At 60.6% G+C, this 23,852-nt stretch overlaps 2 protein-coding genes across 5 annotated transcripts in view; both read right to left on the bottom strand.

Annotated features, from left to right (window-relative positions):
• The window catches only part of CAMK2A (calcium/calmodulin dependent protein kinase II alpha), a 36,113-nt gene extending 23,117 nt beyond the window's left edge, over positions 1-12,996 (bottom strand). Inside the window, exons 1-3 of one of the 4 annotated variants that reach the window (XM_087754232.1) lie at positions 12,775-12,996; positions 6,902-6,996; positions 2,600-2,659 (exon numbers count right to left, since the gene is read on the bottom strand). In XM_087754232.1, coding sequence (XP_087610358.1) covers positions 2,600-2,659; positions 6,902-6,996; positions 12,775-12,836 — 217 coding nt within the window. In that variant the 5' untranslated portion in view covers positions 12,837-12,996. The remainder of the gene's footprint in view (positions 1-2,599; positions 2,660-6,901; positions 6,997-12,774) is intronic. The other 3 variants (XM_009466807.2, XM_009466808.2, XM_087754231.1) reach the window with 3 other exon arrangements.
• Positions 12,997-19,193: 6,197 nt separating this feature from the next.
• Positions 19,194-22,950, bottom strand: ARSI (arylsulfatase family member I). Its single transcript, XM_009466809.2, has 2 exons — positions 22,542-22,950; positions 19,194-21,416 (listed from the first exon to the last, which is right to left on the bottom strand). The coding sequence occupies exons 1-2, from the start codon at positions 22,859-22,861 to the stop codon at positions 20,015-20,017; spliced, it is 1,722 nt and encodes a 573-aa protein (XP_009465084.1). The 5' UTR covers positions 22,862-22,950; the 3' UTR covers positions 19,194-20,014.
• Positions 22,951-23,852: the final 902 nt, after the last annotated feature.

Below are 23,852 nucleotides of genomic sequence, written 5' to 3'. Positions count from 1 at the left end.
ACATTTTCTCCCATTTCATCTCACCCGAGAGGAATTTGGGGGTATTGTACCTGGGGTCCTGCAGAAGCCAAAGCGTCCAAAGGGGGATTAGGCGAGTTCAGCATGGATAGGGCCAGTGTAACTATAAGCAGATGGTCCAGATATGCTTGGGGAAGTCCCAATGCCCGTGGCTGCCAGGAGCCGAGAAGGTATAAGAAGGAGCAGCCCCTCTAAATATAGCCAGGTCCTGCAAGTATCTGTTACTGACCATAGTCAGAAAGAGCTGCACCAGCCAAACCACTCCAGCTCAGTGCCGAGAGCCAAGGCAGGAGCAGGACACAGTGTCAGGACTGAGGGGCCGAAGACGATGGGTACCCGGAGTTGAAACTCCAGGGCTGGGTGTAGCCAAAGTTTCCTTGATAAAGCAAGACTTCCCTGCAAGGACACGCAACTTTGGGAAACAGCAGGTATCCCAAATACATCACCCGGTGCTGGACCTGCCCTTGACTGCCTGTGCATGGCTTCCTATGCAAGGCTCTCCTGCAGGCATGGTGCAAGGCACACGTTGGTTCTTCTGGACTCACAGCTGCAATAACCCCCACCTGCAGAGCACAGCATTCCCATGGGAGACAGAGGGACCCCACCTTGCTGCAGGGAACAAATTAAGGGGCCAGCAAAGCCCCTCAGCAGCTGCGGTGCTTCTCCTGGGGAGGGATGGAGAAGGATTTTTCTGCCTCGCCTTCCCCATGCCCCTGGTAGCAGAGACTCCTCTTGCTCTCATTAGGGCTGGTCTGCAGTGGCACAGCGCGTTCCAGCTCCGGGGTGGGTAATTAGCTGGCTTGTGCTGCATGCAAGGGAAGCTGTGAGCCCAAGTTTCCAGGCAGCAGGAGCAGTGGGGGGGGTTGAGGGTGTGGGGTGGGGGGGTGGAGAAGAGCCTCTTGGGTATAAATAGCAGCGAGATTGGGCTCGTTAGGATCTCATGCCATTAACCCCTTCTAGTCCTGTGCAGCAGGGTTGCTAGAAGCCTGCTATCTCTGCAGGTCATGGCCAAACAGCGAGGTGTGGTGCAGGGATGGGAAGGAGGCAGAGAGGGGCTGAACCGCAGAACAAGGCATTTCTGTCCTTGGAGACCCTGCTAGCCCCACGGGCAGGGGATGGAGAGGGAAGGGAGAAAGGCAGGCAGTGGTAGGGAAAAGCTGGTGCCAGGCTGGGAGCCTGGGGAGCTCCAGCTGCATGGCCCAGCTACCATCCTGCAAGTCCTCGTAGGGTGGGTTCCTCCAGTTTTAGTATTTCTTGCTATTCACACACTTCACGGTGTGTTTTCTTCAGGGCTCAGCAATCCCCACGCATATTTTGGTGCAGAGGAAAGGCCCCGGCTGCTGCTCTGACTGGGGGAGGCTGGATGCCCCACCAGGACCCCGGCAGGGCAGCTCCTGTGCTGGGCATCGGTCCTGCAGGAGCGGAGGCAGGGGGAAGGATGGCGGCCGGATCCTGCGGGGTCCGGTGCCCCGGCAATGCAGAGGACCTGCCACGCAGCTGTGTGCCTGAGGCAGCTGGAAGCTGACAGGCTTTTTCCGAACTGAAATATTTATGGGGCAGGAGTGGCGTTGCTGGTCCCAGTGGCCCTGGGTCTGGCTCCTTGGATCTGCTGCAGCGGTTCCTAGGGTGGGAAAGATCCAGGCCACGGGGAGCAGTGAGGGGGCCAGGGAGGAGCTCAGCCAAAATGGGAAACCTCCCAGCTCCTGGCTGCGCGATGAGAGGGCTGCAGAGCTCCTGTCCTACCCCCAAATGCTTTCCCAAAAGCTGCAGGATCCCAGCAGGGTCAGCGCATCGCTGCTGCAGAGGGGAGAGGGGGTTCATCCCCAGAGCCATGGCTCTGGACGCGGCGCTCCCACTGCCGGACCATCCCTGGGGACCGACAGCCTGCATCAGCATCACTCTCAAGGCTGGGGTTTGGGATTTTTTTTTTTTTTACTGCAGTTTTTTCCCCTCCCCTCTCTCTCTCTCCTTCTGGCCTATTTTTGCCTTTTGCAGGGGCTCAGGAGTTTTCCTGAAACAGCTTTTCCGAAGGAGGCTACTCTCAGATGGACGGTCGGTGGGAAAGTCTTCGCTTCCCCCCCTCCATCGCTCCTCCTACACGCCCCGCGCTGCTGCTGCTGCTCGGAGCTGCAGCCGCTTTTTTGGAGCATGCAGAGGAATACAGCACCCGAGGGGGGGGAGAGGATTAAAAATAGCCCCTTGCAGCCTACTGGGGCCCCGCTTCTCCCTGAGGGAGCTTTGGCCAAGTGGGTTAGGTAGGACCTACTTCAATCCCCCCACGCTCGGTAAGGGCCTTTCTTCCCATGACCCCGTTTGAAGATGCTGCCTCCCCATGAGGAAGAGGAAGGACAGCTCCACGGATCAACAGGGTGGGCTGCCACCGAGCCCCTGCTCCATCTCCTGGGCGGTGGAAGGACAAACAGCCCGTGCTGCTGCGAGCAGGGCTGAATTATTGGTGGGGACCCCCGCAGCCCCGGCGGGGGCATGGGAGGGCAGGCGGGCAGCGCAACTGGGCATGGAGCACGGGCAGATTTGGCCGGCTCTTCGGCTGACACGCGGTGGGGGAGCAGGGTGCGCTTACCGATGTTGGGGTGCTTCAGGAGGCGGCAGATCCGGGCTTCTCGTTCCAGCTTCTGGTGATCTGAAAGAGGCAACAGCCCTAAATTAGGGTCTGGGGAAAGGGAATAAAGCGCTCTCAGTCCCTGCTGTGCTCTCTCAGAGGAGCTGCCAGCACGGGAAACCTGGGGGGACAGAGCAGCTGGCAAGGAGCAAACCTGTCCTTTTTTTTTTTTTTGCTAAAGAATAACACTTTTGGGGACACGTTCAGCATCGGAACCTGATGGGCGGTATCCCACACAGACGCAGCCCCCAGCCAACCCCCCAAGCACCAATGCCATGGGCAGTCCTGGGCTTTGGATGGTCCCTCGCTCTCCTCTCTCCCTTCTCTTTGCTGAACGAGTCCCCATCTCCTCCCGAATACCCTGGAGCTGCCTGAGGTATCAGTGCCAGCAGCGCCTGCTCGGTTTTCTCTTATTCAGCCAGGCACAGGCAGTCAGCAAGGACATTTCTGGCCCCGACTGGTACAATTTGAACAAAGATGGAGCCGACCAGCGAGAAATGTCAAGCTGAAACAGGGCTATCCGCTCCGCTCCCCCTCTCCGTCCCCAGCCATTTCACGTCATGTTTTTGCTCTCCTACATCGCAAAACCCTGGCTCTGAAAATTTGCTTTGCCCTGGTGCCTGGCTCCAAACAGGCAGCACGGGTCCCTCTCCCCGGCTTTTGCCAGGCTCGGGGATGTGAGACAGTGTAGCTCTGGGCAAAGCCAGTTGAGCTGAGCCAAAAAAGCCTCAGCCCTGGGGCAGCCGAGGAAGAATTCTCAAATCATTCTGTTTCTTTTTCCCTGCCTCTGCACTTTTCTGCCTCCTTACACCTGACCCAGCCACCCTGCGTGGAGGTGCCTTGTCTGGAGGTATTTTGGGCTAGCAGGAACCCAGCAGCCGGGAGAAGCGAGGATATAATTAGGGCTGCTCGTCTCTCAGCACTATCGCTGTTACCTTGCAGGTTCGCACCCCAGAGTCTCGCTCTGCATCAAACCAAACCCGGGTGTCTCCGACCGCTGAGATGTGAAGGATACGTAGCCCCTTCCCTGCAGGGGCTGGAGCCTTCCCCAGGGCTCAGTATCCCCCGTTCAGCAACCGTGGGGCTCGACACGGACAAGTCACCCCAGAACTTGGGTGAGTCACTGATCATCACTGTCTGCCTCAGTTTCCCCATCTGCAGGCTGGAGGCTGGGGCCAAATGGGGAAGCCCAGTATTGCTGGTTTCCAGTAAAGCTCCTTTGCTTGTTTAGAAGAGGCCAGAGATCAGAGGAAAGAGAGGTGAAGGCAACCCCAAGTATGGAGCGGGTCCCGGCACCGCTCTGTGTGCCTGCACGTCGCTGCCAGAAGATCCTTTGGCTGCTCGGGGGCAAGCGTGGCCACTGGCAGGGGGCAACAGGCTGCCCCGTCCCTTCCCTGCCATGAGCCACCTGACTCGGCTCTGGCTCCCCGGCTGAGCTGCGGCAGCAGCAGCGCTGTGCGGCCTCCCCAGCCGCTGCCCCCCTCTTTGTACCCTTGCAATCTGTCGCCACCAAAACGCCTGCGAATGCAAAGCCCGGCACAGGCAGCTTCGTGGGGAGCACCAGGAGGCTGGTGGGGTTCGATAAACCGCAAACAGCATGGGGAAGGGATGGGAGACCAGTGAAAACCAGGCAAAATGGAAAACGGATCAGGGATTTTAAAGGGGGGCAGAGATGGGTCCCTCTGAAGGGGAAGGGGACAGCAGCAGGGACCCAGCGGGACCCAGGAGGGGCTGGGAAAGGTGCGTATCCGTACGGGGTGAGGGCCAGGGACACCGGCCCAGGGACCCCCGGGCAGTCCGCAGCAGCGATGCCCCGGCGGGCAAACGCCAACGCATCCAGCTGGCCTTCAAAGGGCGAAGCTGTGCAGGTGCGGAGGAGGCTGCCATGCCTGCGAGGCTGCAGCGCCTGGGTACGCAGCCCTGGGTAACCCCGGCTCTTCCCTTCGGCACACCTCGGTGTGCAAGCACCTGGTAGGATAGGTCCTGAGGGAGCGTGGCCATCGCTGTCCCTGGTGTCATGGGCTCAGCTGCGAAATGCAAGGGGAAGAGCTGCCTGAAACGAGGCACCCGCTGCCCAGGGAGCGAAGGCAGGCTGTGCTCCGGGGGCTTTGCTCTTTCCAAGGCTGCGTGGGTTCCGCTTGGGCAGAGCTGTCCTGCCGTCAACGCACAGCAAGGACGGGTTGGGAGCGGGGGAAGAGCCCAGGGCTGGGTCTCCGGGTCTGCAGTTTCCTCTGAGCATCATGATACAACCCTTGCATGGGGCCGCAGGCTGGCGGGGAGCCTTCTGGCTGTGCCAATCTCCGGGACACGGCTTGCAGGGGCTTTGCACATAGGTGGGATGGCTCTGCCAGAGCAGCAGGGCAGAGGGAGAGAAGGACAAAGGGACAGAGGGATGTCGCTCAGGCAGAGGGACCCTGGGAGCTTGTGGGGCAGCTGCTGTGGGTCAGAGCATCCTCCCACCCATGCAGGACAGCATGGCCACCACGCAGTGAAGTGCTGCTGGGGGCAGCGAGCCACGGCCGCAGCCCCTCTCCTGCCCCACAAATCCAGCTGTGGCCTGGACCCAAAACCCATTTCTTTTCCAAAAACTCCAGTTTCTCTCCTGCTGGCTCCCCATGTAGGCAACCGGGAGGATGTCCAAAGAGACCATGGGGATGTTTTGCAGCTCCTCTCACCTTTCCCCCAACCCCTCTCCTCCCTGCACACCTTCCCTCCTGCCCTTCGCGTGTGACACAGCCGGTGGCACATCCCGGTGGCGATGTGTCCCTTTGGCGATTGCTCCCAACGTGGGGAAGCACCATGCCCCATGCTAGCACTGCAGAAATGGGGATTTCAAGACTGTTAGCAAAAGCAGCTAGTGATTTCAGCTGGCAGAGCAGGGAAAATAACCCTGGCAAGGTCTCTCCAGGGGACAGATGGACACAGAGCCACTGCAGGGATGGTGCAAACCCCAGAAGAGGATGGAGAGGGGCAAACTGCCGGAGCGGGCGAGCGGAGGCAGGAGGAGCAGAGGGAAGGCAGCTCAATCTGCTCCTCCAGGCACCCCTGCAAATCGGGAGGCGTTTGCTGCCCGCCCCGCTGCCAGCTGGGGTGCGCAGGCAGGAGCCCAGCCCGGGGCTGGGAGCCTTCGGCCTCGGAGGAAGGCGATGGTCTGCATCCCCAAAGAGGGGAGCAGCTGGGAGAGCTCAGTGTCAGTGCTGTGCCACTTTGGCAGCGCTGTGGGAGGGAGATTGCAAAGGACTGGTTTAATTTGAGGTCAGAAAGGAGTTTGTCACTGTTTTCTGTGTTTCATTTTTGCCTTCGGAGGTGAGCAGTGGCGTCAGGGAGAGAAACCGAGGGAGCGAGTTAATTAAAACCTCCCAGCAGGGTGCTTGCTCCTGGCACCCATCCTGCGCTCCCCAACGCATTCGGCCAGGAGGAGCCAGAGCCGGGGACACAGCAGCTGCTGTCCCATCCTCTCCATCCTCCTCATCACAGCTCCTCTGCCAGATGCCTGGGGGCAGAGGGGTCCCTGCCTCGGGGCGAGGGCTGGCTGAAGCTTCTTCTGTGCTGGCTCAGCTCAGCCTTGCCCCGAGGAGCAGCCAGGACAGACCGGCCAGTGCCCCTTCCAGCAGCAAAGCAGCCAGCGTGCTCCATCGGAGTGATTAATTAGATGGCAGCGAGGGGCGAGGGCCCATCTCCAGACAGGAATGAAATCAATCCCACACCCAAAAGACCTTCCCGTTTCACTGATGTAGGTACACAAGTAAGGCAATCGCAGTCCCTGAGAGCGGGGTCAGCGGGGGGCCTCTTGGGGAGGCGATGCTCCTGAAATAACTGCGCTACCCAGCGCCCGAGGCCAGCAGCAGTTTGACTTGCTGCAAGGCTGTAACCATGATTTTGCCATGACGTGGCATGCAGGGTGGTGGTGGTATCTCAGGGAGAGAAACGGGGTCCTACGGCTCCCCGGGCAGGTTGGAGTCCGGGAGCTCCCCGCCCCGAGCCCTGGCACAGCCGAGCTGCAGGCGCATCCCTGCAATCAGATGGGATGCGGTGAGCAGCCACCAAGATGTCCCCTTGGGATGTTCTCCCCATCCATCAGGGAGGTCAGTGTGTACCGCAGTGGAGACGGGGTGGGATGAGGGGGTCCCCCACCGCACATCAAACACCCCCTGCCTCATCACACATCCAAGGCATCATGCTGGCGCCGTGCAGAGGAGAAAATTCCCTGCTCTGCAAACCCTGCTTGCCTCTCGCCTCCGTGAAAATGCCCCAAGCACCTACCTCGAGCAGACAGCTTCTTGGTGTTGATGATCTTGGCCGCATACTCTTGTCCTGCCAACACCTTCACGCATCTCCGAACAATGGAGAAAGCGCCCCTGGGAAGACAAGAAACCAGAGGGAGAGGTGAAGGGCTTGGTACGGGCAAGGGCACGGCTCAGCCCTGACGTACCTGTGGGGCAAGGGGCAGCCACGGGCATGGGGATGGGGATGGGTGCTGGCTGGGGAAGGGGCTTGGGAAAAACATGGAGGGCTCTCAGTGAGCTTCCCTGCAGCGCTGTCCTTGGGGGATGATGGACACAGGTAGACGTGGGGATGAATGCAGCATCCACCCTCCCTGCTCCCCTGGGGACAGCCTGGCATCGTGCACCTTTCCTCCTCTCCCTCCCAGGCTCTGCCCTACCTATCCCCGGGGAGAGAAGGGGCAGTGATTTACCCTGTATTGGCTCCCGAGGGACACCAGGATGGCTGCAGCTGCCACGCAGCACTCAGCCGCTTCACTTTTACCCGTGTATGCGTCTTTGCATGCTCTAGACCTTGCAATCACAGCAGCACTTTGCAGAAGCTGGTGCGAGCACCAGCCGCGGGTGCAGGTGAGCAGTGCAAGGTCCCCCTCAGCTGCAAACCTGTGGCACCGGCAGGGACAGCCCAGGGGACCCTGCGAGTAAGGACCACTGGCGCCAAGCAGGATGGGGACTGACGGTGCTGCGGCTTGCACACATGTGAACCAACATGCAGGGGTCTCCTGAAGCCTGGCAGGCAAACAAACACGGGTGCTTGGGATGCTCCAAAGAAGCCCCTCTGCCCCTGTATCCCAAGCTCTGCCAGCTCGTTGCACTGAAAGCATGCCAGCGCGCTGCTGGGAGCTGCGGCATTGCACACACACACACACGCACACGCACGCTCCAGCCCTGCTGAGCACAACCTTTGTACCAGGTTCCCTTTCCTGCCAAACCTCTCCAATCGCTAAAATAACAACTATCAAAAGCAATCCCACCTCCTGCTCCACCTTCCCCCCGCTCCCCGTTGCCCTGCTCCCGCTCCCTGCTGAGGAATAAAAGGCCGCAGGCTGGCAAGCGGCGGCGGATAATTGATTTTACTGGTGGGGGCGGGTGGAGACGGGCAATTTGGGTTTGCATGTGATCTTTAGGAGAACAGGCGAGCGGCAGGGTGCGCAGGGATGGGGCTGGAGCCCCGGTGGAGCCGGCAGCCCACGCGCCCAGCGCCGCCGCGCAGAGCATCGCTCACGGCACGTGCCAGGCGGGAGCCGGGAGAACAGCACCCTGGCGCTTCCCGGCCTCCCCGTCCTGCCATTTAATCCTGGCTGCTGGAAGAGCTGAACTGTTAATATCCCTGTAGTCTAGGGGGGATTAATTGGAAACGGGGGGCAAAATGCTTCGTATCCAGCTTGCCATGGATGGGGGAGACCGGAGCCATCGCCAGCCCCACGGTGCCGCTCTCCCCATGCCACCAGGAACCCTGCACTGCCCAGGGTTTGGGGGGTCCTGTGAGCTCCTGTGACCCATCTTTCCCATTTTTTCCTAAAGACGCGTGTGCTGCTTTTGCAGTGCCAGGAAAGCCTGCAGGAGTGAGCGCGGCAAGCAGGGAAGCCTCCATGCCCACCGCCCCAGCTCGGGGTTTCTACCCCAGCTGCAAGGTTTTGCTGCGGGACCTGACGTGGGGTTGGAGGGATGTAGGTGTCCCAGACCCCCTGGAGGCTGGGGACCCCCCGCCACTCCTGGTCCCAGTGCCCACAGCCACTCGCTCATCCATTTATTTGAGCTAAACCAAACTGCGGGGAAGGGGGAGCCGTGGGAAGTGGGATGTGGCGGCTGGGGACGGGATGCACCGTACCAACAGAGCGCAGGGTTTCACACCCCTGGCTGCATTCATTGTTTTTCACTCCTCCAGGCCTTTTTAACAGAAACCAAATGTCGATTTGTGCTCTGTGAAGCACAAGTGAGACCCTGTGAGCCCGGAAAGTGAGGGGGACATGAGGTGCTGGGTGTGGGTGCAGGACACCCAGGGGTACAGCACACTTGCCATAGCCCTGTCCCAGTCGGGTCCTTGAGGGGGTCTGTGCTGGCCGAGACCACCCCCACCTTGGGTGTTTGACCCTGCTGGGCATTTCACAACAAACGGGCTCTGGTCCCCATGCCAGGCTGCTCCCATGCTTCCCAGCCCCATGTGGGACCTTCCCAGCCTGGGGGAAAAATTCCCCCTTGACTCCATGTAAATCCAGCATCTCCTTCCCTGCAAGTGCAGGCATCCCCCACTGCAGCAGGGGCTTGCGGGGCAGCGCGGGCAGTGCAGGGGCGGCCAGGCAGGGATCTCAGCCCCATCTTGGTGCAAGAAACCCCTCTGGAAGGAGACGCGTCCTGTTCCCTGGCCGTCGGCAGCAGCGTGGGTCCCTTCCCTGCCAGGGCGCTGGCTCTTCGGATCGTGCCAGCCCCAACCCTGGTGGCAGCCAGGGTCTCCCATCTCTGCCTGGCTCAGAGGTGGGGAATTCATCCCAGAGGAGACAGCATGTCCCAGTTTTAGCACTGGACGGGCACATCACCCACAGGGCCATGGGTATGGACCGCGTCCATGTCCCTCCTGACAGCTGCCATTTCAGGGTGACGCTGGACCTGCAGCCCAGCAGCCAGCCCTGTCCCTCCAGCCCCGAGCTCTGGCACTGCTGGGTCCCAGCCCTGCAGCCCCTTGGTCCCCCGGGCCAGGTGTGACCCCCATGCCCTGTCCCCACGGCCTCCTGCCAGCCCGAGCAGCAGCTCTGGGATGCTCCGCTTCTCCCTTTTTCACACCTTCCCTGCCAGTGCCGGGCTGCGCTGCTGCCGCCCTCCCTCTCTTCAACACCTCCTCCTCCTCCGAGGCATTTTATCTCCTTTCTAGAGAAGCGTGTGGGCTGGGGATTTTTTGTTTCTCCATATATTTTTTTTTTCCTTTTTAATAAAACCCCTCTCCTGCAGCTCTGGGAGCGGAGGGGCTGATCGTACGGCTCGGCACGGTAATTGTCTCCAGCCTCTCCCTGAACCTGCTGCGGGGGCGGATTCAGAGGCACCGATGGAGCTGCACTTCATGTTTGTCCTACTCTGGGGGGCCGTGGGCAGGATCCTCTCCCCATCTCCTCCACGCTGCCCCTCGCCCTCACCCCATCCCCTCCTGCAAGCACGGGGCGGCGGGGGGGATCAGAGCAGCCCCTCACTTGCTGGGCTTTGCTGAGACTGCTGTGGGAGCAGGTTTTTCCCCAGCTCCGTGTCTCCTGCTCGGGACAGATGCCTTCCCCTTGTCTGGGAGGTGCAGGGATGCGCCAAGGGCTCGTGCCCCATAGGCAGCCTCTGCAGAACCCCCTCCCCATCTCTGCCCACCCCACGAAGCCCCATCGTGGTGCTACCATTGGGTGTGTAGCACCTCAAACCCCCGGCTTGCCTGGGTGTCAGGATGGGTGACAGCCAAGGAGACAGCAAAGGAGCACAGTGGGCACAGCAGCCTGGCACCCAACACCTCCCCTCCTGCCAGCCAGACTCGGGGACACCCTGTCTCCCCACTGTCCCAGTCCCTTGGGGACAGCAAACTCAAGATGGAGCCGTTCTGCTCTGAGCCCCTGCGGGATGCTGCTCCCCTTCGGGGTCTGGGTGGGGGAGAGCCGTGCTGCCTGCCCTGCCTCGGACCCGCCGGGGTACCCCCACCCCAACCAGCGCCCGGAGCATCTCGCCGGGGGAAGAATGCTGTTTCCCACCATGAGCAGCTGCTGCAGCAGAGCGGAGGTGCAGCGCTTCATCCTGGTTTCCCTCTCTAAGCCCACGAAGCGGAAATTTCCCCATGGGAAACCGCTGATTTTTGAATGTGCCAGGATGTGCTAGAAACCGTCCCGGTGGAAAATCCCCAACCAGCTCCACGGTGCTGTGACCAGCCCAGTGAATCCCCTAACTCAGGAACATGCCTCAGTGCTGTGGTGGTCCCTGACCCCCTGGAGTGGAGCAGAAAGATGTGGGATGCTCCGAGCTGGGGACACTGCCCCAAGCTGCCGGCTGAGCCGCGCTGCCCCGGCATCGCCCCGGGAGGTTGGAGGGGCCAGGCTGGCCGGGGTGCAGTGCTGGTAGGAGGCTGGCGAGCCCCTGCTCCAGCTTTGCTCCTTTATTCGTGAACATGTTAAAATGCATCTGTTGAGGTGGTTTTACACCGTGGTGCCGGGTGGTGCGGGCAGCCCCTGGGTCTGGGTGCTCAGCCCTCCATGTCGGTGCCCACCCAGCAAAGCATCGCACCCCAAATGCCTCCAGGAGCCCTCCTGGTCCTCCCCCATCGCGCCTGACCTCCAAGCTCCCGTCCACATCCCCGCAGCCACGGCTGCCCAGCCAGGGCCCAGCAGCCTCCCCACAGGCACCCAGCAGCCGCTGCCTCTCCTGCCCACTCCCTGCCCACCCCCTGCCACCACCGCAGAGCCTCAGAGCCCAGAAAACCCGAGAAACCTCTGGAAAAAGCAGGTCCCAAACCCCAACTTGCCACCAGCACCCCGGCGGGTGCCTGTCCCCCCTGCCTGCAGCACCGGCTGGGACTGTCCCCGCTGCAGGGACCTGCTCCCCAACCTGCTGCTCCCCACCAGACCCTTGCAGCCACCCCAACGCCGAGGGGATGGACGTGCACGTCCTGGGACCGAGAGTCTGCTCGCCTCCAAGGAGCTGCACTTTGTTTGTAGCAGCAACCTGGCCCCCCCATTAGGATGGCGAATATTAGCGGCGTTCAGCCTGGCACAAAGTCCTCCCCTATTTCAGCCTCTTGATTTCTCCATCTTTGTCCTGTCCTTTCTCCCTCGCCCCCGTTTTGCACACCCACGCACGCGGGGGCACGTTTCGGCGCAGGCTGCCTGGTGCCCGGGCGATACGGGGCTGCAGGGCTGGAGCAAGTGCCCATGCCTACGGGTGGACACAGCTGCCCACCTGAAGCACAGGCACCAGCCACCCGGCACAGGCACCCCGAGCCCACCACCACGCCACTGAACCGCTCCGAGGGGAACGTGGCTGGACGCCCCAGATTTACACACCAGCTCCGAAAAAAGGTGGAGAAACCAAAACACAGGCACACATTTGCTCGCTTTTGCACCCGTTTTACAGCCACACGCTTGGTGAGACATGGAGCATCCCTCTGCCCTGCATGGAGGACCTGAAATCTCCTGCTCAGTGCCCCCCAGGATCGCCTTGCCATGCACGGGCATTTCTGTTTGCACACACACACGCACCCTGATCCAGGCACACGCGATGACACCTGGACCTGCCGAGCTGAGCCCTCCGCGGCAGGAGAGCCGGGTCAGGCAGGGCTGTGGCTCACTCGGGGGCACTCGTGCTGGGACACGGGCAGGGGTGGGAGACACCCTGGGTCTGCCCGAGAGCCGCCGGGATTCTCCAGGGGCTGCCAGGTGGGCTGGGTCTCCTGCAGGACTAGCCAAACCCCAGTGAATCCACACAGAGGAATTCCCAAAAGAAATGTGAGGGGCGCCCGCTGCTTTGGCTTTCCTCCTCGGCTGTCCCATCCCTCCTCCCGACTGGAGAAGTTCCCAGGGGAGCCGGCAGCGTCCTCTTTCGGGAGCGGCTTTTCCATAAGCAGGGCAGCCGCCCCCTCCCCGGGGCAGCTCCAGCCCCCTGGGGTGACCTGAGCCCCTGGCCGAGCACCCACCAGCAGCCACCCGAGCTCGGGAAGGGACAGAGCAGGCAGGGCTGGGGCTGGCAGCCCCCATCCTCACCCGAGTCCCCCCCACCGCTCCCCGGTACGTTGGCTCCATGCCTGTCTCCTCTCCCCCATCTCTGGCAGTTCCCAGCACCGCTGAGGCTCTTCCCCAGCCGGGGCTCAGCACTGCTCCAAGCATCCCAGCCCCAACTTACTTGCCCAGTTCCTCGAAGAGCTGGTACTCCTCGGTGAAGCGATTGCAGGTGATGGTGGCCATTCCGAGGGGCTGGAAATGCTCCCTCCCCAGTGCAGAGTTTGGGGCAAGCAGCTCTCCTTTCCCTCCCTCCCTCTCCGTGTGCTCCCGGGGCTCTCTTCTCACCGAGGTAAATAAGGGAATATGTTTGATTGACAAGCCCAGAGATAATGATGAGGGCAATTTGTCTTCTCAGCTTCACAAGCCTTCGTCAGCATCCCCGTCCCCATGGCGACCACCGCTGCCAGAAACGCCCTGTTTCTGTTGCCGGGGCAACTGCTTCCCAAACCGGCCGCCCACCCGTGGGGACCAGGGCCCTGCTGGGGACCCGGCCCCGGGGCCTGCCCAGGGGTCACCCGGCTGCTGCAGGCTGGGGGGGAAGTCTAAAATGCAAATATTAAAGGCAAATTAAAGGATGTGGTAGTGGTAGAATAATTGGGGCAAAAAGGGTTTCCATGGAAACCGTGGTTTCCATGTTGCAGGAGGATGCTGTCGCCCCGGCAACTGCTTCCCCCCCAAAATACAGGCCCTGCTGGTGCCCGCAGCGGCATCCCTCTGGGCCTGGGGGGCTGCGGGACGGGGTCGGGGCAGGTGGGAGCAGATGGAGCAGAAGTGTGTCAGGAGAAGCTGGAGAAACCATGGCAGGTCCCCAGGTCCCCAGAGCGGCCCGCCATCAGCCGGGCTCCCCGGGGGGGGCTGGCCCCGATCTCTCTGCAAGGGGAGGGCTGGATGCACCGGGGAGCTGCTCCCTGCTTTGCCTGCTGGCTCTCTCCAGGGGGAAGCAGGTCCCGTGGGTCCCCCCTGCCGTGGGGCGAGTGGCTTGGCCTAAAGCACAGCTAGAGACGGAGCAAAAAGGCTGTGTCCTGGGCTGCCGTTTCCTTGCAGTGCCCAAGCCGGGGTGGAAAGGTGGGGAGATCTCAGAGCCGGGGTAGGAGGAAAGGAAGGTCTGTCCCGCTCCTCTTTGGGTGTTTTGCTGCTGAGCCACCCCTCTGCTGTGTTTAATATAAAAAAAGGACAAAAAGGGGAATAAAAGTGGAGTAACAAGGTCCAAGACCTCAGGGGAGTGGTTTCCCTCTGAGCCCACCTTGCTGCCAGCACCCCTGGCAGCACCCACTGGGGACCCAGCACCCCCTCCTCCATCTACACCACCCCTTACACCCTCCCACCTTCTGACCCCCCCAGCAGAGCTTTCTGCTAAGCTTTTGTCCCATTTCTGGATGATTTTGCAGCAGCAGCTCCTGCCTCCCCAGGAGAAGGGGCTCCCACTGCTGGCTGCGAGGGCATCGCCTTTGGCAGCTGAGATGGATTGAGTTCCCTTTCAGGCTGCCATGGAAGGGTTAAAAGGAAAAGAAAAGGCTCTAACCAGACAAAAATAGGGAGAAATCTTTGAGAGGAGAGAAGGAGGAGCAGAGAGAGGGAGAGAAGAAAGGAGGTGGAAGTGGAGGAGGACAGCAAGTGGCGGAGTGAGGAAGAAGAGGGGGAGGAGGAGAAAGGTCTAATGGCTTTTCCATTAATTGCACCATTACCCACCTTCATCCCCACCTTGCATCCCCGCATCCAGTCTCCCACACCTGTGTGGCCCAGCCAGAGCAGACCCTGTGGCCCTGGGGGCCCGATTTCCACTCACAGGCATGGGGACAGGGCCATGGTTCCCAAGGGCTGGTGGCTTCCAGACCCACCCTGGCCATGCCACCGCGCAGGCAAAGCACACTGGGCACCCTCACTTGGGGTGAGGGCGATGCATGTGCGCGATCTGTGCCCTGGGGACGTGATGGTCCCCAAAACACCTCCCTGTCCGTGCATGTCTCCTTCCCATCCCACTCCCACACCAAAGGGGGCTTCATTCACCATCCCCCGGGCCATGCTGGGAGGCGGGGGGCTGCTGCGGGGGCTGGTGCAGCCGGGTGCTCGGGGGAGCGCTCTCCTCCTCTGGCTTTTTGCTGCCAGCCCGCAGCAGCCCCTCAGAGCCGAAGGGTGAGAGGAAGAGCCCTGCAGGCGGGAGCCCCCCCACACCAGAGACCCACGGATGCCCGTGGGTGGCTGCGCACCCCCGCCTCGCTCCCGCCTGCACTAATGTACGTGTCCCCGTGGGCGCCGCAGTGTGACCTGCCCCCCCTTTCCCAGGCCCACCCCCACGCTGGCACGCGTGTTCAGCCCCTCACGCGTGACTGCGTGCTCCCATAGCCGGGAGCAGGGATCTGCCCCTTCCTCCCCCTGACCCCCACGCCCTGAACCCTGAACCCCTTGCCCGGGGCAGGGGGTGATGGCAAAGCCCCCCACGGGGACCCTGCCTCCCTCCCCAGATTTCTCCAGCTTGGCAGAGACGCGGCTCTCCAGGAAGGGCTTCTCCCTCCCTGCCCTCCTCTCTATTTAGTTTTTTTCCCCTTTCCTCAGCATTTTTCCCTCTCTGAGGGTGAGGGGGTGTCAGGCTTCTGGGTGCTGAACACGCTCTGCTTTGCCGATGATGTTTTCCCAAGCAGGAACCACTGCATGATTCCGCTCCCCAGTGCCTGGGGACAACCCAAGGGGAGCAGGAGCTCTGGATGGGACCTTCCCCCTCCGGGCTGGGGGCTCTCCCACCAGCTCCCGGGGAGCGCAGCAGTCCCAGCTCTCTCCCAGGGCCTCAGGATCCTCTTTGGGTGTCTCTCCTTCACCAATGTCTCTGTTCCTGGCCACGCCAAGATTTGCTCCTGCAGGGCTTTGGAGAGCCAAGCTGCTCTCTTGCTGCCATGCTGGGGTCTGGCCACCTGATGGAAACCTTCATCCCCAGCGGCTCCTCTCCATCACCTGGCTGCCTCTCCAGAAATGCCTCCTGCTCTCCCCACGCCTGCTCCAGCTCTACTTGCAGATATTTAGTTTCTGCATCCCGGCATGGGACTGCCCCAGGATGGGCATCTGAGGTCTGATGCCAAACCCCAAATGCACTGGATGGGCAGCTGCCCCACGGGGCTCAGGAAGGACCAGCGTGTCCCCGGGGGGCTGCGGCAGGTCCCCCCTCCTCCCAGGGGACGGGGCTTGCATGGGCCTTGGGGAGCTTGCAGCAGTGCCACACGTGCAAAACCAGCGGGGCTGCCAATTACATATTGCAGAGATCCCAAAATTACTGGGACAGTTTCGCACACAAGCTGGGGTCTGGGGGATGCTCAGTTGCTGTCCTCTGGGAAGCTGAATTTGGGGTTATTTTAAGATAAGGTTTATAAATACCATGGTAAGGAGGGCTGATTTACATTTAGGGTTGTGTTTGCAAACGTGCCCTGTCCCTGCGGGCCCCAGCGCTCGCTCCTGCGGCCACACAAAACTGCTTTTGGCTGGGATGGGGTGTTCTCAGGGCTACCCTTTCCCTGACATCAGGGTGTCCCCAGGCCACCCTTTCCCCGACACCAGGGTCCGTGGGCCACCCTCCTGCAGACATGGCCGTGGATCGTGGGGACCCCCAGCAGGCGCCATGCGGCCCCCTGAGGCCATCGCGCACCGGCTCTGCCAGGGGAGAAACCTCTGCAAAACCGCACGTCCTCGGACCCCTGGAAGGAGAAAGAGCATGACTGCCTGGCATGAGATACCTTGGTCCAGAGCACCCTCTCCCCGGGATGAGGTGCTCAGGGTGTCCCGCCACCCTTCCACCATGGCAGTTTGCTGAGATATCCATCCCCTTTCCTGCCACTGGGCTTCTTCCCTTCCGTCTCTCAGGTGGAAGATTCCTGTGGGGCTGGAGAAGCTCCCAGGTATCCCCAGTCCTGCCTGACCCATCCCATCCTCATCTTCATCCTGTCCCCCCATCTCCATCCCATCCCAACTCCACCCATCCTCATCCCCATCTCCATCCTCATCCTATCCCCCCTCCCCATCTCTATCCCATCCCAACTCCACCATCTCCATCCCATCCCCATTCCGACTCCCTCCAGCCATCAGATTGGAGGCAGCCAGTCCATCCCGACGGAGGAGAGGCAGACACTACCTCTCCATCCCACCCTGCTCTCGCCTCCCCCCCAGCCCAGAGCCCCAGTGGCCCCAGACACATCCCCCTGCCCCGTCCCCTCCGCAGGGCCCCATCCTGCACCCAGCTCCTGCCCGGTGCTGGGAGCAGCCTTGGGCTTGCGCGGCTCTTTGAAGGGAGGTTGGGAAGGAGGGGAGCGCTCAGCCTGTCTGTGCACCCTCCTGGGTGCAGCATCAGGGCCGGGCAGGGAGCAACACCGCCAGCTCAGCAGCATCTCACGGGCTGCATTAACCCCACGGCAGCCAGAGCGCACAGGCACTCCCAAGGGGCTTGAACTGTGTGAAACATGGGATTTTGGCACATCGCTGCATTTTTCCCCACAGAGACCATTAATGAGGGATGGGGAGCCCGTGCAGCGGCCACCACCCACCCCTTCCCACCCCAAGGTTCAGATACAGCAGGACTGGAAACGCGGTGAAGGACAACTGCTGTCCCCAGGCTGGAGGCTCTGAGCTCTCCATGCACCCAGAGATGCTCCTGCCTACTTTTCCTCTTGCTTTTGGGGGACTAAGACTTTCCTTCAACTGTTTCTTTTTGTAAAAATTCAGAATGCAACTTTTTTTAATTAAAAAAAAGAACACAGACCCAATGCTATGGCTAGGCTGACTGTGCAAACCCAGCATCGGCCCAGCAGATCAGAAACTGGAAAAGAAGCAAGACCAGACGAACCTTTTCTTGGGGCTATTAGTAAAACTGAAGGGAGAAAAATCAAACATGTTTTCATGGAAATTTCCATTTTTGAAGAAAAAAAAAATTAAAAGAAGGACTAAACTTGGATGCGTTTATATAAATATGGAAATGAAAGCTGTTTCCCGAGCCTTGTCGCCGCCCCACGGCCAGCCCTGCTCTCCCGCTCCCTCCGGCACTGGTTTCCCCTCTGCCGAGACTCATGCCTGAGCCCCCCGCAGCCTTCACCCCCTGCCTTCCTCCGGTGCTGGCTCAGCCTGCAGCGGCCTCCTCTTCTTCAGCAAAGTGTTGCTTTATATTCAGCAACCGGTTGGCTTTGCCAAATGGCAGCCAGTGCCGCAGTCCTGCTGCCGACGGGCATGCTGGCAGTGCGCATCCCGGGGGACCAGGCTGGCTGGTTGAGGTAGTTCGAGGATGTGCAGCATCCTCCCGGGGCTCACCTCGGCCAGGGTGATGCTGCGGGGCCCGGTCCCCATGGAGCGACGTGCTAAGGGAGCTGGGGATGGAGATGGGGCTGATGGAGGAGCTGAGTCCCCCTGTGAAACCTGGCCTTGATGCCATTGCAGGGGACATGCCCATAGGGATGTGGGAGGCCGACGGGACGGCACGGTGATGGGCGTGCGTGGAGCAGCTGGGACCAGTGCACACACTGCCACGTTCTGGCTTTGCAAACTCCTTTCCATCGCTGCAACAAGAGGCCTCCTCTATTCTGCCTTGCTGTCAGCAGGTTTTTTTTTCTTTGTTTCTATAGAAAATCCCAATTCCCCCAAATAATCCAGCTAAGAGTAAGAAAAAAAAAAAAAAGAAATACAAATGTGTCATTGCATTCTCTTCCCGTCCCCGTCCCTCTCTCACACACAGGGCTTGAAAGCATACTGAAAGGTATTCAGCGTGCACGCTGCCAATTGTCACATCTTTCAATGACAGATTTTAAATGAATGTTATTTTGCAAAGGAGAGAGAAGGGGGAAAAAAAAGGGAAAAAAAAAAAAAGCCCACACTGCTCATCCAAGAGCTGACAAGTCCTAACGGGCCTCATTTTCCAGAGACAAAAATAACTATTTTCAAAATTCACAGCAGGGCCTTCGCCTACACATGCTGCACCAAGAGAAACCTGTGGGGAGAAATGTAAAACACATTGTGTAAATGGAAATGCACCATGCATCCAAAATGCTTTTAAAGCTATTTACCCTCTTTCATCCTCGCCAGCTCTCCTCTGAGCGCACGTACGCACGCTCGCACCCCGCCGAAGGCGCGGGGGCACGGCGCTTTGCTGGCTGCCCCAGCTCCCGAGCTGCCTGGCCCCCGGCAATCGCATGGGTTGGCTCCCCATGGCAGGCGGATGATGGGGAGGTGTTTCCCCCCCTACGCGTGCGCTGCTGGGAGAGCGGTGCCCATCTGCGACGAGGGGACACGGTGCGGCGCTGGCAGCCGGGAGTCGTCCCCGTCCGCCCCCCCCGGCTTCGAAGTCCTGCAGCTACAGAGCAACACATCAGCCTCTGCAGAGACCTTCTTGAGATCTTCCTTCTGCCCTAGGTTCAGCAGCGGGGACGTGGGGACAGGGACAGCCCCAGCACTGGGAAGGGGCAGCTGGGGTGGTTGGCTGGTTGGATGCATGGGGAGGAACATATAGGTGCCGACAGCCATGCACCTGGGCGGTCTGGCCAGGCAGAACTGTGGATGGAAGGGTCTGCTGGGTGGCTGACCCACTGAAGTCCACCAGAGCTTGCGGCAAACCTGCCTCCCAAATGTGGGGCCGTGAAGAACTATTTGTCCTCTGAATGCCTCCAGCCACATCTCCGTGGGCCATAGCTCCTCACCGGGGCTGCTCCTGGCACCCCAAGCCAGCAGAGAGGAGAAGCCACAGTCCCACATGAGGTCCCTGTAGCAGCAAGGCTGAGTCCAGCCTTGGTGGTGTCAGGTCTGACATCCATGGTCAGGAATCGATCCTTCCACAAAGAAGTATAACAGGGAAATGCTGTGGACCTGGGTGTGGGGCAGGCCCTCGAGTTCCCAGAGCAAGAGCAAACAAGGCAGCTGCCTGGCAGCACACAGAAAGTCAGGAGCACGTATATACAGGGCAATGACGAGGGACAACCTGCAGGCAGAGCCGCCGAGCCTGGCCAGCCCCTCTGCATCGCCACCCCAGGGTCCTGTGCTTCCTCCTGCCATTGCAATGGCCAACACTTAAAGCCTCCAATTGCCTGCAGAGTCCTTGAGAACATGGTCTCTCGCTTTGGAAGGCGCTGTGCATGGGCCAGCCCAACTCAGCAGACTCGGACACCACTGCTGAGCAGCATGGCTGAGCCCACATAGCCCTGCCTCACCTACCGGGACCACCTCCCTGCAGCCACCAGTCCAGCCAGAGAGGAGAGGTGTTTTGGGGTGAACCCTGGAGCAAGGGAAAGCAAGAAGGTGCTGGCCACCTCCCTGTCTGTCCCTCTCCCTCGCTCCCACCCCGCGGCACTGCTGTCCGGAGCTCCACCCTGGCCAGGTTGGGTCGATGCTGGGGGAGTCTCCTGTCAGATGCGGTTGGACATGAGCCTGGTGTTCAGCTTGCGGAAGAAGGAGCGCAGCTTGCAGATCTTACACTTCTTCTTCTTGTTCCTACTCTTCAGGGGCTTCCCAACGCCTTCCCACTCCTCCGCATCGTCCTCGCTGGCCCAAGGTCCCCAGGCACCGCCGTTGAAGTCCGGGTGAGCCCGTGGGTTCTCCGCAGGGTACCGCACTGGGATGGCTGTCCGGTTGTAGTGCACCAACCTCATCAGGAGGGTCCTGACCACATCTGGGCGCTGGTCTGAGAGGTCGTAGCGCTCATAGGGGTCAGCGGTGATGTTGAAGAGCCACACGGACTTCCTCAGGCCGTCAGTGAGACGCTCCAGGTTCCACCAGCTCCCTGGGAAGTTGGTCAGGGTCTGTGGGGGGATCCAGTCGCTGTACCCCGGGTCACCGGTGAGGAGCTTCCACTCCCCGACCCGGATGGAGGCTTGCACGGCCGTGTTCCAGATGCCGAAGCCGTCCTCCAAGGAGCCGTACTTGGCGTGGTTGTACAGGGGGTCAATGTTGTGCAGGATTTCAGTTCGCGGAGACTCTTTGCCCTCACTGATGGCAGGCCAGACATTGTAGCCATCCAGGCCTGGGACGTTGCTCAGGTTGCCCCTGGCCAGGCTCACCAGAGTCGGGTACCAGTCCGTGATGTGAACCAGCGCCCAGCTGGTCCGGCGCTTGCGCTTGATCAAGGGACTGTGGACAAAACCAATGCCACGGACACCGCCTTCCCAGTACGTCCCTTTGCGGCCCCGTAGCGGCCAGTTGCTTCCCCCGGAGAAGGTCTGTCCGCCATTGTCAGTGGAGAACACAATCACACTGTTGTCGTAATAACCGTACTTCTTGAGGGCCCAGGTGATGTTCTTCACCGCCTCGTCCATGCACGTCACCATGGCGGCGTACTTGCGGCGAGCGACATTGCCCATGGAGCGGTAGCGGTAGATGTACTCCTTGGGTGACTGCAGAGGTGTGTGGACCGCTTGGAAGGCCACGTAGATGAAGATGGGCTCCTTGGGGCTGTGGGACGCCAGGATCTTGCTGACACGCTGGGTGTAGAGGAAGGTGGAGTACTTCCCACTCTGGTCCCAAGCCACGTCCTCCCCTTCATGCAGGTCGTAGCCGCAGACACCCGGCCCGTCGCAGTTGTCATAGGTGTAGTAGTCCACATTCCCCGTCAGGGAGCCCAGGAAGGTGTCGAAGCCCCGACGAGTGGGCAGGCACTCCTTCTTGTAGAAGCCAAGGTGCCACTTGCCCACCATGTGTGTGGAGTAGCCGGCTTCCTGCAGCTTCTGAGGCAGGGTGACCTGGTCGAGGGGCAGGCAGTTGGGCTGCCGAGGGCGGATGATGGAGTGCTGCAGCCCTGTGTGGATCTGGTACCTGCCGGGGAAGAGCCAGGAGGAATCAGCGGTGATGGGGAGCAGCGCTGGGTGGAGAGATGGTGGAGCTTTATGTACCAGAGACCCCAAATGCATGCAGCTCTCTGTGTCACCCAGCCCAACCCCATGGAGCAAGCTCCATGCCAGAGATAGGGAGCTCCTCATCCATCCAGAAGTACCAAAAGCAGATGCAAAAAAAGAGAGAGGGGGCTCAGCAGACATCTCAAAAGCACACTGGGCTGCTCTCCCAGGGTGCCACCAGCAGCTGACCCCGCTGCTGCCAACCTAGGGTTGCTGGCTAGGTTCTGCCAGGGCTGGGCAGCACAAGCAAGAGTTGTGCACTGATCCCTAGGGGTTTGCAGTGCCCCACCTGGGTGCCCACTCCTGCTTTGCACACCCTGGAGATGCCTGGGATCCCTCCAGAGCCACCAGGAGAGAAGAGAGTCCTTTGCCTGGACCCCGGTGGCCTCCACCACCCCCAGGCAGTAGGTGACCACATCCATAGGCACCTCCCTGGGGCCCACTCCTCAGTAGGAGATGATCTGATGAAATCTGCCTCCTATGGTGAGTGCTGACTTCCCGCCCTGCTCCAGGGAAAGCCCCATCTGTCCCAGGAGGCAGAAGGGCCCAGGATCAGGGGAGATCTGGCTGTGCCTCCATGGAGGAGGGTGACGGACCAGCATCCAGCCTGCCCTGGCCAGTGCAGCACTGAACGCGCAAGCAGGAAAAGCACGGTCCAAGGGACTTGGAGATGCAGGGGAGAATGATCCTTCGACCCCACAGCCCAGCAGCAAATCCCCAAGGGCCAGTGTGACAGCAGGATGGGACTGCCCTGGGGACACAGCTCCTCGCCAGAGACCACCCCCTCCCAAAGTGACGTCCGTTGCCCAATGGCATCCGCATTTTTGGCCTTACCATGTGCCGCTATTTATCTCATGCGAAAATCAACCATTTACCCAGGGAGCCTTCTAGAGAAAGCCAGCAAGATGCCTTTCTCTGGAGGATCTCCATCATCTGCCAACACACTGGGGCATCTGTCTAGTGGTGAGCTGGGGTTAAGCCCCGCAGAGCTAAGGAAAGGACGGAAAGGGGGACACGAGTGGGGTGTGAGCAGGCGCTGGCTTACCTGCCGGTTATCAGCTGGCTCCGGGACGGGGTGCAGATGGGCTGGATGTAGTAGTTCTCCAGCTTAACGCCCTCCGCTGCCAGCCTGTCCAGCGTTGGCGTCTGGATATCTGAGCCGTGATACCCGACGTCGTGGTAGCCCTGGTCATCGGTCAGGATGAAGATGATGTGGGGTGGCCTGGCGAAGGCGGGAGGCAGCGATTTTTCCATGGGGTCCGTGGCCACATCGGCCACCAAACTGGGTTTCATCCAGTCCCAGGATAAATAGCCAAAGCTGAGCAGGCTGACGAGCGAGAAGCCCGTGAGGGCATAGACGGCCATCCCGGAGCACACTGCGCTGCCCACGAAGGGAGCTACTGACCCGGCATCGTCTCAGAGCCACGGAAGCAGGAGGACTCCCCCTCCTCCGGGAGAGCCCCCCGACCTAGAGGATGGTCCCTGAAACCCCTGCAGCCAGTTTTGTGGGAGCAGCTCCCATGAAGGCACACTCGTACACACACAAAGGGCTTAATCCGCCGGGGCTGGGTTGCCTTCAGTCAAAAGAAAATAACCCTCGCGCCGCTCCAATCAAACACATCTGCACGGCAGGACGGGCTCCTCGCAGTGATTAACGGCAGCCCCACAGCCGCTCACCAAGCGTCCTGAGCGCTAGAAACACTCCCTGGCTTCTTGGTGTTTTCTCGCCGGTGTTATTTCTTTATAAAGAATCCTATAAAAACCTCGCTGGAGAAAGTAGTTGGCTTCTCCTCTGCTCCAGCCGTGTGCCTGCCTGGCTGTCCGGACGGCTCACTTGGGATACGACGATCCTTTTCTTTAAACTCCTGCGGAAGAGGGTGCTAAAGTTCAAGCCCAGGGGCGCTGAGCTCTCCTCCTCACCCTCCGGGAAAGAGCCGCCCTCTCCTTTTCCCACCCTCCGCTCCAAGGCAGAGTGTCCCAACATCTGCCCGGGACGTGGGCTAAACCGCCAGGTTTATGGGGAGCTGCAGGCTCGGCCCCTCCCAGCTCAGCAGCTCCAGGAAAAAGCTGGGAAGCCCCGGAGCGTGCAGGGTCCTAAGCGTGGCATTCCCTGAGCTGCCGATACTTCCCTCCCTGCTTGCCCCAAGACGTGTGACACGTGGGCCAGGGCCCTGGTGGGATGCTCAGCTGAAGCCCCCACAGCATAAAATAAATCCCAGGTAAGGGGACACTGCAAAAACTTGTTGGGACACTCCCAGCATTGAAGAAAACCACCCAGGGGCATGCAGAGCACTACAGAGTGGGGTGGGTGCTGCTGCACCCATTTTCCAGGTGGGGAAACTGAGGCAGAGAGGGG

This window comes from Nipponia nippon, unplaced genomic scaffold, assembly GCF_047370975.1.
Source record: "Nipponia nippon isolate SJK-2023a ecotype South Korea unplaced genomic scaffold, ASM4737097v1 scaffold_17, whole genome shotgun sequence".
NCBI lineage: Eukaryota > Metazoa > Chordata > Aves > Pelecaniformes > Threskiornithidae > Nipponia > Nipponia nippon.
The sequence above is the reverse complement of the archived record's forward strand: the minus strand, read 5'-3'. Positions and strand labels throughout refer to the sequence as shown.

Bases quoted from the DNA above. Each gene is read 5' to 3' on its own strand.
- ARSI (XM_009466809.2), bottom strand. From the start codon at position 22,861: ATGGCCGTCTATGCCCTCACGGGCTTCTCGCTCGTCAGCCTGCTCAGC. The intron at 21,417-22,541 runs GTAAGCCAGCGC...CTTCCCCGGCAG, and splicing joins AGCCAGCTGATAACCGGCAG to GTACCAGATCCACACAGGGC.